The following is a 15,674-nucleotide window of genomic DNA, read 5'->3' as shown; positions in this document are numbered from 1 at the left end:
TATCTATCTATCTATCTATCTATCTATCTATCTATCTATCTATCTATTTTTTTTTTTTTTTTAGGAATCTCAGCACTTGGGAGGCAGAGGCAGGTGAATCTCTGAGTTTGAGGCCAGCATGGTCTGCAGAGCAAGTTTCAGGACATCTAGGACTACACAGAGAACAACAACAACAAAAAGATCAGCTCTCAAAAAGTCAGAGTTCCACAAAACTCTCTTAAGTGAGCATTGTACAAACAGTTCTCTAATCTCTGCTTTATGGTATGGAAGAACCTTTCACATCCCCAGGTGGTAACCATTCAGACATCAACAAGTGTGCTGGTTAGTTGTTATTGTTGTTATTTTATTTATTTGTTTATTTATTTGTTTATTTATTTATTTATTTAGTTAGTTAGTTAGTTATTTTTGTCAACTTGAAATAAGCTAGTGTCCTCTGAGAAGTGGGAACCTCAAATGGGAAAATGCGCACATCCTACTGGCTCTGACAGGCAAACCTGTGGGGCATTTCTTCATTAGTGATTGTTGTGGGTGGTGCCACCCTTAGACAGATGGTCCTGTGTGTAAGAAATCAGGCTAAGAAAGCCATGGGGAGCAAGCCAGTAAGCTGCATTCCTTCATGGTCTCTGAATCGGTTCCTGCTTCCAGGTTCCTGTCTACAACTGAAGTGCTGGTTTCTTCAGTGATAGACTGAAAGCTGTAAAATTAACAAGCCCTTTCCTCTCAGAGCTGTAGGTTTCTGTTGCTGGGATAAACATCCTGACCGATATTTCAAATCAATTCTTTCACCAAGGAAGCTCCATGGGCACTCACAAAATGTATTCTTTGCTACCTGGTTCTTCTCTGGGTTATTTTCTCTTTATCATCAACTTGCATGTTCAGCATCTACTCACTGTTTCCCGTCTTTCTAGTGATTCAAAATATGCAATATTTGATTCTGTCTTCCCTTTTTTGACCTCAGTTCACCATAATTTTTCATCCAGAGAGACATTTCTTGAGGAAACTAATTTTGTAGTATTAATTTATGAGGCACACTTTAAATAGAGTATAACTGAATTTTCGTGTGTCTTTAAGTCTCCTAATCTCAAATAAGTGCATAAATTTAAAATTTTAAACTCCACCAAGGTAGGGAAGATGTCTAGCTTGATATGTAACCTGAAATAAATTGACATCCACTCATGAATTAAAGGGAAGTTTACTTAGGGCTTTAGTTTAGTTAGCATATTACCGATTTAGTGGCTCAAACATTTAGAAGGCCAGTTTGAAAAAGCAGTATTTTATTTTTTTAATTAATTAATTAATTTTTTATTAATTACATTTTATTCACTTTGTATCCCAGCTGTAGTCCCCTCTTTCAATTCCTCCCAATCCCACCTTCTCTGCTCTCATCTCCTCCCATGTTCCTCCCCAATTCCACTGATAGGGGAGGTCCTCCTCCCCTTTCCTCTGAACCTAGCCTATCAGGTCTCATCAGGACTGGCTGCATTGTCTTCTTCTGTGGCCTGGTAAGGATACTCCCCTATCAAGGGAAGGTGAGCAAAGAGCCAGATACTGAGTTCATGTCAGAGACAGTTCCTGTTCCCATTACTAGGGAGCCCACCTGGGGACTGAGCTGCCATGGACTATATCTGTGTAGGGGCTCTAGGTTATCTCCATGCATGGTCCTTGGTTGGAATATCAGTCTCAGAAAAGACCCATGTGCCCAGAATTTTTCTTTCTGTTGCTCTTCTTCTGGAGCTCCTGACCCCTCCTGGTCTTTCTATCTCCCCCTTCTTTCATAAGAGTCCCCGCATTCTGCCCAAAGTTTGGCTAAGGGTCTCAGCATCTGCTTTGATACCTTTCACAGTAGAGTCTTTCAAAGGCACTCTGTGGTAAGCTGCTGTCCTGTTCCCTGTTTTCTTCCTTTTTCAATGTCCCTCCCGTTTGCCTTTCTGAGTAAGAATTGATTATCTTACCCAGGGTCCTCCTTCTTGCTTAGCTTCTTTAGGTGTACAGATTTTAGTATGTTTATCCTATATTATATATCTAATACCCACTTATAAGTGAGTATATACCATGTGTATCTTTCTGCTTCTATGATGCCTCACTCAGGATGATCATTTGCCTGCAAATTTCATGATTTCCTTATTTTTAATTGCTGAGTAGTATTCCTGTGGTACATTCTATAAATGTACCACAATTGCTGTATCCATTCCTCAGTTGAGGAGTATCTGGGTTGTTTCCAGATTCTGGCTATTACAAATAAAGCTGCTGTGAACATGGTTGTGCAAATGTCTTTGTTTTATACTTGAGCATATTTTGGATATATGCCTAGGAGTGCTATAGCTGGATCTTGAGGAAGCACTACTCCTAATTGTTGTAGAAAGCACCAGATTGCTTTCCAAAGTGGTTGTACAAGTTTACATTCCCAACAGCAATGAAGGAGGGTCCCCTTTCTCCACATCTTCTGCAGCATGTGTTGGCAGTATCTTAAAATGGTGCATAGGAGATTGTAGGTTACAGGAACTACCACATTTTGATCTGGAGTATCTTTACTCTTTGCAGACCTTGAGCAATTTAATTTCTTATTGTCTCATGGCTAACAGAGGTGATCAAATAACTTTCACTGCACAGTTAAAAAGATTAAATAAGGAATACATGCTAAATGTTTAGAATGGTATTCAGTACTCAGATAGATACTTTAGACAAATTAACTATTGCATGTGTTCCTGCCAAGGGATCTGAGATTGACTAAAGAACAGTCCATATCATGAAAGTTGTAAAACCAACATGAACATTGGTAATCTTTTTGTAGATATGATCTAAAATCAGAGAATATTTTTAAAGGGAGCATTAACAAATCAAAATATTTGTGAACTATAATTTTAAAAGAAAACTCTATCTACTTTATGGGAAACATTATGAGTTATTGCATTGTTTGGGTGAGGGATATAAAGCAGTGACAGACAGAGGGAACTGAGTATATTGGGTGTCTGATTTTGAGGGTAGAGTAGATAGGAACAGATTTTGGGTTAGATGTGAAAGTAGAAAACCAAAATAAATTAAGAATGATCTAGTGTCTATTCTATTTTCCCTTCTGAATGAGAATTAATCATCCTCCCTAAGGTCCTCCTTGTTTTTTGGCTTCTTTAGGTTTGCAGATTGTAGTATGACTATCCTGTATAATATGGTTAAATATCCAAAGTGAGTATATTCCATGCTTGTCTTTCTGGCCTTTGGCCTTTGGTTACCTCACTCGGGATGATCTTATCTAGGAAGTTATTGAAGAGAGAGACAGGATGGGAGCCAACCATAAACATCTTCTGAAAAACTCCACCCCAGCATAGGATTAAAGCCGATGCCAAGACTCACAGCCAAACTTTGGGCAGAGTACAAGGAGTCGTAGGAAAAGGTGGGGAAATAGAAAGACCTAGAGCAGACAGGAGTTGCATAAGAAGACCTAAAGATCCAAAAAAATATAGGCCCATGTGGGTCTGCAGCAACTGATGTGCCAACCAAGGAGCATGCATGAGGAGGACCTAGACCCCCTGCTTAGATGTAGCCAATAGACAGGTCAGTCACCAGGTGGGTCTCTTAGTAAGGAGATCAGGGGCTGTCTTTGACATGGATTCTGTTGATCACTTCCCACTGGTTTGGGGGGCATGGAGGTTGCCAGGCCACAGATGATAAGAATCCAGGTAGTCCTGATGAGCCTTGATAGGCTGGAGTCAGATGGTAGGGGAGGAGGGCTCCCTCTTTCTGAAGATGAGAGGAGAGGAGTAGGAGAAAAGAGGAGTGGGTAGGACTGGGAGGAGACAAGGGAGGGAGCTACAATCAGGATGTAATGAGAACAAACTGTAAAAAAAATGAATTTAAATAAAAAAAGACAATCACCTCCCCAACTCTCTCCTCCCCCACAAAAAATGATCTTGTGTAGCATGCAAATGTGGGGCTTGCCCACTTGGGCAGAATTTACTGCCACTTACTCAGGTAAAGAGACAAGAAGGAAGAAGAGGAAAAATGTGTCAGTAGTACTCCAGTGAAGGTGGTTTTAAACTGTGCATGACTTGACACAGTATCTGGTGAGAAAGTACATAGATAGATAGATAGATAGATAGATAGATAGATAGATAGATAGATAATAGCAGATGCCCCTATGAGAAGCAGTTTGGACATTTGTAAGTGTTGTGATGATAGTGAAGGCCTGAAGATATATTATATTTGTGAGGGAGATACACAAAGAAAGACATAACAGAACTTTACAAATAAGCACCTAGGGGTCCGGGCAGAGGATCTCTGGAAGAAGCTATCAGGAATATGGAAAAATATATTATGAATTCTTAGCTGTGGGAGTAGCCTTTCCTGAAAACACTTCTTGACTTGAGAAAATAAACTTTTTCACAGTCATGCAACTGAGTTAATAACATGCCTTGAGACCTTTAAAACTATGTACTCAATCTGTTTTCCTACCATGTGTTCAGCCTGTTTAAATTGTCTTTACGAAACCCGTGTAAGCAACCTTACTATGCCTTGATCTTCTCATTAATCAATTTTTGTTTTGTTTGTTTTTCAGGTTGAGCTAAATGTATAGCTTCAGTCTGATAAAAAGTACACCTCCATGCCCCTGGCCCAGAATTGTGTGTGTGTGTGTGTGTGTGTGTGTGTGTGTCTGTGTGTGTGTCTGTGTCTGTGTTGTGATACTTGTTCACTGTTCACTGAAAGCACTCATGAAGCTGAAGGCAACCTAGAAAAAAAAAATCAACATAAACTGATGAAAGCAGCATGCGGATATGGTTTGGAAGCACCTACTTACAGTTTTGAGTGCTTTTCTGAGTCAATAAAGTAAAGATGACCCTTATAAACTTTGTTAAAAAATTAATGAAAACAAGAAATTTCTCATTCTTTTCATATACTATACTTTCTGTGCTATGCATTCAGGATAGAGCAAAGCCCCCTGTTAGGGACAAATGAAAGATGAACGGAAATAAGTGAAGAATTAAAATTTGGGTTTACTCTTGGTCAAAATTCTAAGAAGAATCTTTCTTTAAAAACCCACCACTGTGCCCAAATATCTGGGCACAGGGGTCTTTTCTGAGACTGATACTCCAATCAAGGACCATTCATGGAGATAACCTAGAATCCCTGCTTAGATGTAGCCCATGGCAGCTCAGTATCCAAGTGGGTTCTTTAGTAAGGGGAACAGGGACTCTCACTGACATGATCTCAGTGGCTGGCTCTTTGACACCTCCTCACCCCCCAAGAGGGGAGCAGCCTTGTGAGGCCACAGAGGAGGACAATGTAGACAGTCCTGATGAGACCTGAAAGGCTATGGTCAAATGGAAGGAGAGGAGGACTTCCCCTATCAGTGAACTTGGAGAGGGGAATGGGAGGAGATGAGGGAGGGAAGGGGCTATAGCTGGATACAAAGTGAATAAACTGCAATTAATATAAACAAATAAAAGTTTAATCAAGAAAAAAAGCCACCACTGGACCAAGTGAAACATTTATTCAGAAGACTGTGGTCCTGACCTGTGCAGAATCTCATCTTGATGGCTAACACTTTCAAAGAAATTGCTATGGTATTTAGTGCAAAGAAATCTCTAGAAGTCATGTGACATGCAGAAAGTGATGAATCATAATTTGAATGATAGTTGTTTGAGAAACACTATAAACCAAATTTCAGCAACAGACAAGTCATTTCAGGAAAAAGAAGGGGGGGGAAGCATGAGATCCTAGTAATTTCTGTTGTCATGAGATCCTAGTATTTCTGTTGTCATTTACTAAAGTCAGGGGCCATCTGGTAGAGAGGAAGTACGAAAGTTGTAAAAGACCATAATGAAATAAATGAAATCTACAAGTAGATATTGATTGATTTTACTTAGTCTATGAGTAGCCATGCCTACATTTACCCCTTAATGTGTGTTTGAATTAATTAAAATCAAACACAGAAACAAAGCCTCTGCCTGTGTACTTCGGACACTAAGGCAGAAGCTGCCAACTCTGGTTTTTCATGCAGGTCACGTGCTGAAATCACTGTATAATGGCGGGTAATGTACTTACTTTCTGGAGAAGATGTTCTAAAGTCTGATATCTCCTTATTTTAGCTAAGGGCAGGCATTACATTGATTTGGGGTCAAGAAGCTTTTATATGCTGAGGAGGAGAAAGTGGTGTCTGTGGTCATGGCCCATCCAACCAACAAAAATTAAATAAATGACAAGTCACCACTGTGGCCATGCAGTAGTCACCACCACAGGAAGCAAACAACTCGGCTTGGGATGAGCTCTCCGTGTTGATTACTTCCCAAGAGAAACTTCCTTTAAATTGGTCATTGATTTCCTAGGGTAAAATTTATCTTGTCAAATGAAGTCAGTAGAATTAAAACGGCAGGAATTTATGAAACTGGCTGCTTTCCCGGTTATAATTTTGTGGGTTTTGGTGTCAAGAAACATAAGCATCTTCACAATCTAAAGGAACAGAGACAGTGGGGGAAAATAACAGTCACTTTTGTTTCATGAGTTTCCCAAACTAGCTTTTGTTCAAATGAATCATTGTCTTTCTCACATTCCTCTCACTTTCTAGAGAACAAGGGAAGTTAGACAGGAAAGATAATTTTCCCCAAATGCCTGGAAGACAAATGTTCCCATAAAGGTGCATGGCAAGAAAAGGGAGGTGGAGTCTTGCTTCATTGATTCTTTTCTGTTATTCCCCTCTGTCTGCAGTGAGACCCATGGAAATATCAGCACTGATAACATTTAGAAAATACACTGAATAGGCTATTGAGGAAAGTGGCCATTTTCTTTCTTCTGGTGACTTTTATGCATTCATCTTTCCAATATCAGTTACCATCGATAATTATCAATCATTCATTGAGGAAAAGGATCCTGCATGCTATTCAGGATGCAGCATGAAGAAGCTGTTGGAATCATTGACGCACAAATATCTGTTCTCCTTTCTTATTTCTTTAGCATGTGAATGTGCTTTATTTTAGGTTAGTCTAAGATCTTATAGCTTTAGTTTTTTAAGCAAAAGCCACACATATAACTTAGATAGAGCAGAAAATATATCCATGGATATAAAATATTTTTTCTTTTTAAGGCCAGTGAAAAACTAATGTACTAAGAAATACACATGACTTGATATTACAGTCTATTAAAACTCTCATAAAGAGTTTATTTTGATCATACTTTGGAAGCCCTGTAAAGACTACTTATATTATTTCAAGTTTATTCTTATGTCTGTGCATGTCAATTGTGCTGCTAGTGGAAAGAACTGGAGTAGCTACAATAAACCTTGGGTGAGGATAAGAACAAACACATGTGTGTTTAATAACTCATTTTCTCAGAAAACGCTACATCACCTTAGTTGTTTAAGAAAGTACTTCAACTCTTTCATTTATCTTTTCTAATATAAGCTTGAATTTAAAATATATCTTAAAGGAGAAATTTACTTAAACTTAAAACTGAATGAATAGTATAATAAAATCCCAGATAATTTCATGACAAAACTTACAATTTTAGAGTATGTATGGTAGATTCTGGCAAATGACTGCAGGTCACTTATTTGACATTATTTACATTTAACCTAGAAACATATTCTCAGAAGCTAAGCAAGAAGGAGGACCCAGGGTAAGATGACCAGTCCTCACTGAGAAAGGCAAATAGGACAGACATCTGAAGAGAGAGAAAAGAGGAAACAGGACAGGAGCCTACAATAGAGGGCCTCTGAAAGACTCTATCCAGCAGGGTATCAAAGCAGATGCTGAGGCTCATAGCCAAACTTTGGGCAGAGTGTAAGGAATCTTATGAAAGAAATGGAAGGTGGAAAGACCTGGATGGGACAGGAGCTCCAGAAGAAGAGCGACAGAACCAAAAAATCTGGGCCCAGGGGTGTCTTCTGAGACTGATACTCCAACCAAGGAACATGCATGGAGATAACCTAGAACCCTTGCACAGATGTAGCCCATGTGCAGCTCAATCTCCAAGTGGATTCTCTAGTAAGAAGAACAGGGACTGTCTCTAATATGAACTCAGTGGCTGGTTCTTTGAACACCTCCCTCTGAGAGGGGAGCAGCCTTACCAGGCCACAGAGGAAGACTATGAAAGACATTTCTGAAGAGACCTGATAAGCTAGGGTCAGATGGAAGGGGAGGAGGACCTCCTTTATCAGTGGACTTAGAGAGGCATATGCGAGGAGATGAGGGAAGGAGTGTGGGATTGGAAGGGGATGAGGGAGGGGGCTACAGCTGGGATACAATGTAAGTAAACACTAATCAATATAAATAATAAAAATTAAATTTCAAAAAAATCGTCTGCATTAGATTTTGGATTAGAAAAATCATGCTTTTTAACCCAAGTGAGCCAAAGTTTAACTTTCTTAAAATGTCTACAGTATCTGAGATTTTTGGTGTTTTTTTCCTTTAAATGTTACATAGAGCAAACTATTAGGTATTTTACAGTGAAATGCTGAAATTGCCATTGTAGAAATAAAAGGAGTCAATAACAACACAATACAAAATCAGGTGGGAATCAATGAAATGCTTCTGTAATCTGCCTTTCCTCAAGAACTCTTTGGCTTGTAAAAACACACCACACACACACACACACACACACACACACACACCATATTTGTAATGTGAGTTGAAAAGAAATTATTTTAATAAAAAATTCTCTCATCAAACCTTTGCATAAACTGGTTTTCCATATATTGTTTGAGATATGTTGTTTGTGTCTCCAAAAAGTAACTAAAGCAAGGCAAGTCCTTAACAAAAGCAGTACTTTCAGTGTGTGAACAACACTCCTTAAAGGTACATACATGTGCGTGCGCACACACACAGACACACAGACACACAGACACACACACACACACACACACACACACCACAGCACACCACAAAAGAAATGCATTCTTTTTCCTGTATAACTTAGGAATAGGCTTAGTGCTCTGTGGTAATGAAGAAAGGATCGAGAAAACCATGCCAAAGGAATGCAAATTCTTGCAGGTGCGATCAGTTAAGGCTGATGTCTTTGTGTGTAATGAAAAGTTTTAGGATTTCAGTAGTAAATTAGAAAGAGTGCTTTGAGGTAACATGAAGAATTTCAGTGTCCAGGAGTGTGAAAATAGACACAACAAGGGAACTAAAACACAAGAATGGTTAAAGCTTGGGCAGGAGACTGGTGTATGCTGAGGAGTTGAGAGGAGAGGAGAGGGGAATCACGTTGTATCCACACCACTAGCACAGGTCATGCAGAAGTGTCTGGATTCACTTTAAAGATAAACCCCTCAAATACAACTGCAATGTGCCTCAATTTGTGTTTGGGAATGATGTGAATAAACACTGAGAGCGATGGAGTAGGACTGTCTTCACTTGAACCAAGTAAGAAGGAACCTAATCATTGCAGTTTCCATGAAACATGATCAATGCTGCTCTGGATTTGGGTGGTGAAAATGAGGATGCAAAAAGGGGCAGTTTTGGGAAATGTGTAAAGAGGGAGCAAGAAGATGTGATTGTGTGCGAGAAGTGAGCTACAGGAAATAATGAAATGAATGACTCTCAGACTTCAGAAAGACTCACTCCAGAAAGTATCACAACAAGTGGATAGATGGATGGATAGATGGATAGATAGTAGTTTAATCAATAAATTGCATGGATGGATGGATAGATAGCAGTTTAATCATTAAATTACATCTTCTGAGCTACGTAAACAATTTCTTAGCTGTTATAGAAAAGACATTACATATGGGAAAGAAATCTGTGTTTCAATTAAGAGTGGCTTGGCCTTAAAGGTTTTACAATCCTAACAGTATATGGAAGTTTTGTGCTTTTCTTGTAAATCATCAGTACTGATGCCTAACCCAGAGCTCTTTCAGGGATTAAACCAAAAGTAAAGCAGCTGGCATATTGACTGTCAAAGCAGCTGGCACTCTGTCTTGATGAAGTACGTACTTATGTGCTTGCTGTTCCTGCTTACAGCTGAGCTTGTTGACCACAGAGATATGGTCTCTTACAAAGTGCCAGAACATATGATGGAGACAAACATATGTGCTGAAAATTTGGTTTTCATTGTTAGAAACAAATTCTCCATAGTAAGACATCACCTTGACCTCAAATGACTCCACTAGAGGGCACCAAATCATTGCCCTAAAAATAAAAGCATCAAGAGGGAATAGGGTGCGGTGGGGGCCTGGCAAGCTGAAAAGCCAGGTTATAATCTCCATTAAATATCTGTTGGTGGTCTCAGAGGGTGTGTGAGAGTTTTAACCAGGCTTTCTCTGAAAATTTTTCACATGCATATAATTATATTCTGCATTTCGAGAAATCTGATACAATTTAATTAAGCGCAAGGGACTTCATTCTATTCAGTCTCTCAGAGGAAAGTGAAATACTTTGGAAAAGGCATCATTGTATTTTACTCAGGCCACCAGGGTGCATTGCTGTGGAAGCATTTGTCTAATTTCCACTCTCTCCCAACCTCTAATTCTTCGCTGAATAGTGCCTTAGTACTTTGCAGGATTTGTGATTCCCTGGGGGCCTTGTTTACTGCTTGGGAGGGTCCTTGAAGTCAGGCAAGCTGGTTTAATTTTCAGTCTTTAGATTTCTGTGATGTGCCCTGTGACATTTACTTATAACTAACTCCACTAGGGTAGAAAATTGAGAGAAATGTACTCACAATTGTTGCCATTTTTTTCACTCTCCATTTCATTTCTACCCTTGCTAATCAGATGTGTGTTGAGAAGCTTTTGTGAAGAGTGAAGATACGACTGATGAATGAGCCTTCTTGCTTGTTACACTAGAGTATAAATTATTTGTGGCCTCTCTCTGTCTTAGCATTATAGCATGTTGATTTTAGATTCATTGGAATGTTGAACTCATGGTATTTTCCCCTCTACCCTTTGTGTTAATGGTCACATTGATAATTAATTACTGTTTTTCCTCCATCCCAAGATTTTATGGTCTGATGTGTTAATATTCTGGTGCTTGTACAATAACAATGGTAATACAGTTAAATGGATTCTCAGAGATGAATTCATCCATCTTGTACCAACGTTGAGAAATGCAGATTCTAAATCAAATATATTTTAATCAAATCCTAACCCAGTGACACATTGAAATTATACACTGTATTTTCTGTTTCTATCTCTATCTACAGATATGTATATATACATGATATCCATTTATCCACCTATCAATAACATACCCATATGTACACTTCTACCATCTATCTGTATCTTTTTTTCTCAATGTCCCTATCATCTATGTATCTGTCTGCCTGTCGGTCAGTCTGTCTATCTATCTACCATCTATTTATTTGCCTATCTATCATCAGTCATATAACATATATCTACCTTCCATCTACAAATTCAACTCTCTGTTTAAAAATTATTTGTCCAGAGATGACCACTAAGTGGTTAATTGATCTAAATAGTGGAAAGGAAAGAATCACATTCTTTTTAAGACAAACCCAAAAAAATTAGATTATTTTTTCTAGTAGCACTGGTCTTTATGTTAAGTGACTAGGAGACAATACCGCTGACAATTAGAAAGAGTTCATGAGGTAGTATAAAATAACTACCTCCTGTTCTTAAATTTCATAAGTTACACATCTTCCAGTTCAACCAACCAAAAATGAAAAGTATTTGGAAAACAATTTCATTTGTAGAAAGCATGCATAAGTCATTTTTTTCCTAAATCATATCTGTATTGCATTTGAATTGCACTGAATTTGTTAAAGAATTTTGAAATTCTGTAAAGCATACGGGAAGGAATGCATAGGTTATAGTTAAGTATCATACTATTTCATATAAGAGGATTTACAGCCACTAATAACATAAAGTGACTCTAACCAAGTATGTAAAAGACCTGTTTCCAAAAAAAGTCTCTGAAGAAAGAAATTGAAGAAAATATCACAAGATGGAAACATCTCCCATGTTCATATATCGGTAGGATTAACATAGTGAAAATGGCCGTCCTGCCAAAAGCAATCTACAGTTTCAGTGCAATTCCCAGCAGGGTATCAAAGTAGATGCTGAGACTCATAGCCAAACTTTGGGCAGAGTGTAAGGAATCTTATGAAAGTAGGAGGAGATAGAAACACCTGGAGGGGACAGGAGCTTCACAAGGAGAGCAACAGAACCAAGAAATCTGGGCCCAGGTTTTTTTTTTTTTTGTTTTTTTGTTTTTTTTTTTTTTTGAGTCTGATGTCTGATACTCCAACCAAGGATCATTTGTGGAGATTAACTAGAACCTCTGCATAGATGTAACCCATGGCAGGTCAGTGTACAAGTGGGTTCCCTAGTAATGGGAACAGGGACTGCCTCTGACATGAACTCAGTCACAGGCTCTCTGATCACTTCCCCTTGAGGCAGGAGCATCCTTACCAGGCCACAGAGGAAGACAATGCAGCCAGTCCTGATGAGACCTGATAGGCTAGGGTCAGATGAAAGGGGAGGAGGTGGTCTCCTATCAGTGGACTGGGAAAAAGTCATGGGAGGAAATAAAGGATGGAGGGAGTGTGGGATTGGGAGGGGCTGAGGGAGGGGGCTACAGCTGGGATACAAAAGTGAATAAACTGTAATTAATAAAAAATATTTTTTAAAAGAGCCTTCCATCTGGGAAAAGAGAGAGAGAGAAAAGAGGATTTACAATCTTGAGTTTGGGTATTCGTGAGAGCTCTGGAACCAGTGCCACACGCATACTAAGGTACTGCTTCATTTTCAATGCTTTGTAGGTACATCTCAGCTAAAGCAAAGTGCAAATATCTTATTAAGGAAGAGACATGAATACTGATGTCATTTAGCCTAGTGACTGCTAGAGAACATTCATCAGCATAGTAAAATTCAACATAGACAATGCCCTGCTTTTGATTTCCAGGACTGCAAACTAAATAACTGCACACAAATAAAGAAAAGAAAAGGAACATTAATTAATGAAACTTATTCATTGCATTTGTCTCAGACCTTGTGGTCTATGAGAGAAATGAATAAAATGATTTATGATAGTAAATAATATTATATGTATGATGGCATACATGATTATATGATATACCACCATTATGCAATGGTATATCTAGTGTATTTAAGATATATCTGTATATTAAATTATAATATATATAGCATATATAACATAACATATATAATACAATATTATATATATATATATATATATATGTATGTATTAGATCAAGTCCTTATGTCTTAGGATACCATGAAAAAATATGCATATTTTAAGAATAATAAAAAGGAGGAACTTTTATTTTCTTAGATTAACATTCTTTTACTCAAATACAATTGAAACATTAGAAGCAGAGGAGAGTAGAGAGCTATATATGGATTGTTCTTTTTTTTTTAAGCTGCATATTCTGGGAGATGTGCAGCATTATTTAATCACAGTAGGCTATTTTATTTACCTATCTCAGTAACATCGGAGAGTACACAGAGAACTGATTCCTAAAATCGAATGAATCATGATTTATCTATTAATTGCTCAAGAACACCACTGACATACTTTAAGATGTAAACCTTTACGAGCTCAGTGTCCTTGCTTGGGTAGGGAGGAAATGGTGGGATACGAGAAATGCACTGGAAGGCGCTCATGAGTTGTGAACCAGATGGTAAGATGCCAGGATATCTAAGAAAGTTTTAGGGAGATGTAGACATGGGCTCTCACAGCTAACCAAGAAGTTATCTAAACTTGTTATCCACTTGCAAAAGAAAAATTAGTCTTCACCAATGGAGTCTTACTGGGCATATTAAGCACACTTCAAGACAGGTCCTAAGACCAGGTGGAGTTGACTAACACAAAACTAACTCAATGATAATTGTGTAGTCTTCTTATAGTATATAGTGTATTTGGGGTTTTTCTTTTGTCTCGTTGGTCTTTTGTGTATATATTTCGGTTTCCAGTGTTATGGGTTTGTGTTTGTGTATGTGTTTCTTGAGTGTTTGTGTGTTGTTTGTTTGTTTGTTTTAAAGATCACAGAGTTGGGTAAGCAGGGAGATGGAGAAGATCTGAGAGGAGTTCGGAAAGGAGAAAAGTGTCATCAGAATATATTGCATGAAAGCAAATAATTTTCAATTAGAAACAATTTCTATGCATTTATGTAGCCTTTGGATTCACATTATTTTTTTCTTAATTAATCTTCTGTGATTCCCTGGGGAAAACTGAGATGACTATAGTGCATCCTCTGATGTGGGAATGCCTGGTTTTTTTTGTTTTGTTTTGTTTTTAATTTGGTGATTGTTGTAACTTTCACTTAATGAAACATTCTGTATTTAGGCTTATTTTTAATCATCTGAATTACATTTTAAATGGTGTCCAAATGATTTTTGTGACCATTCAGATTTTATTTTAAACATTTATACTTATCCACTGAGGACTCCTTAGCTTCAAATAACCTACCTAAAGTATTTTACCCCTCTTGACTTTTAACTGTTGCAGGAAAGATTTTATTTACTTTGAGAAAGCTTGGTTTTGAATTTCTCTCCTGATCATTTTCCTTACTGTCAACAACTAAAACAAACAAATATAGAACAATCAAACAAACAACACCCCCCCCCAAAAAAAAATCCATTAAAACAAAACATAAGAACAACAAAAAATAGAAGAAAGTTTTTCCTTCCCCAGCCAAGCAAGGCTGGTCATCTCATATTTAGGAAAAGAAAACTTCCATCCAGTACTGTTGCAAACACAGTTGCCTATGTTCAACAGGCATTTCCTTGCATTTCTGAAACTTCATAGCCTTGGCATGACAGAAGCTTAAACAACATTTCTCAGCCATGCTTAAGTGACTAAGGTACCCATGGCCCTGTAATTCAGGCCTGACTCTCTGTAACTATGTCATTCACTCTGACTTCCTTCCTTGTAAGGATACAGTCTTCATGGAAACCAGCCTTCCTGACTTAAGCGAATAAACAACCCCTACTCACTTAGCTTTTTCATGCAGTCACGAAGCCTGGTTTCCAAGCTGAGGACCCGCTGGTGCAGTTCTTCATAGTCATAGGCACCGATTTCTTCCTGGATCCCAGTGAGGACTGAAGACAGGTTCCGAATTTCCTCCTTGAACTGTGTGATGAGCTTTGCATCTGTTTTGTACTGCTCCAACACTGGGATCAGGGGCAGTAGCTCATCCATTTTCTCTTTCAACTCCTGGAGAAAGCAGCAGAATGTTTCTAAGTGTCATTTAAAACAGAAAAAAGAGCTATGTTCTTCGCATTTTGACATGAAAAGTAACTTATGGAAATAGCTTCAAAGTTCTTCATTGATTTCTTTTTTTTTTTTTTTTGGTTGACATGAGGTAGGTTTTGATAATGTAAGAGGCCATGTGATCCTTGCTAATAAATTTTACTATCTCAGCTTGTCAACACAGCAACCTCTCTTTAAAAGGTTACATGCATTGCTTTAAAATAAATTGCTCTTTATCATAATTAGAAAAGCCCTCTTATCATAGTAATTATGCTTTTTTGTATTATCTTACTTTCTGCTAGTGTTTTATAAAATGAATAATATATCATCTAGTTAGGGAACAGAGATATGATCCACTCTGTAGTGATGTAGTGAATAGTAATACTGGAAAGAGATCAGCCTTTTTATGAGGCGTAGTGAAAGTATATTATTCCACAATATCTATGCCGTAGAACTCCATAAAGGACTGTTTTTGGATTCTAGACCACCTTTTTGATTTTTTTTTTTAATTTAAGACTG

At 38.0% G+C, this 15,674-nt stretch overlaps 1 protein-coding gene across 2 annotated transcripts in view; it reads right to left on the bottom strand.

Moving 5' to 3' along the window:
• Olfm3 (olfactomedin 3) overlaps positions 1-15,674 on the bottom strand; it is a 218,535-nt gene that overhangs the window by 14,389 nt on the left and 188,472 nt on the right. For both annotated transcript variants that reach the window (XM_055628307.1, XM_055628306.1), the window contains one exon: positions 14,900-15,119. In XM_055628307.1, coding sequence (XP_055484282.1) covers positions 14,900-15,119 — 220 coding nt within the window. The remainder of the gene's footprint in view (positions 1-14,899; positions 15,120-15,674) is intronic.

This window comes from Psammomys obesus, unplaced genomic scaffold (genome assembly GCF_907164565.1).
Source record: "Psammomys obesus unplaced genomic scaffold, mPsaObe1.curated_primary_1811, whole genome shotgun sequence".
In the NCBI taxonomy this organism is placed as follows: domain Eukaryota; kingdom Metazoa; phylum Chordata; class Mammalia; order Rodentia; family Muridae; genus Psammomys; species Psammomys obesus.
The sequence above is the reverse complement of the archived record's forward strand: the minus strand, read 5'-3'. Positions and strand labels throughout refer to the sequence as shown.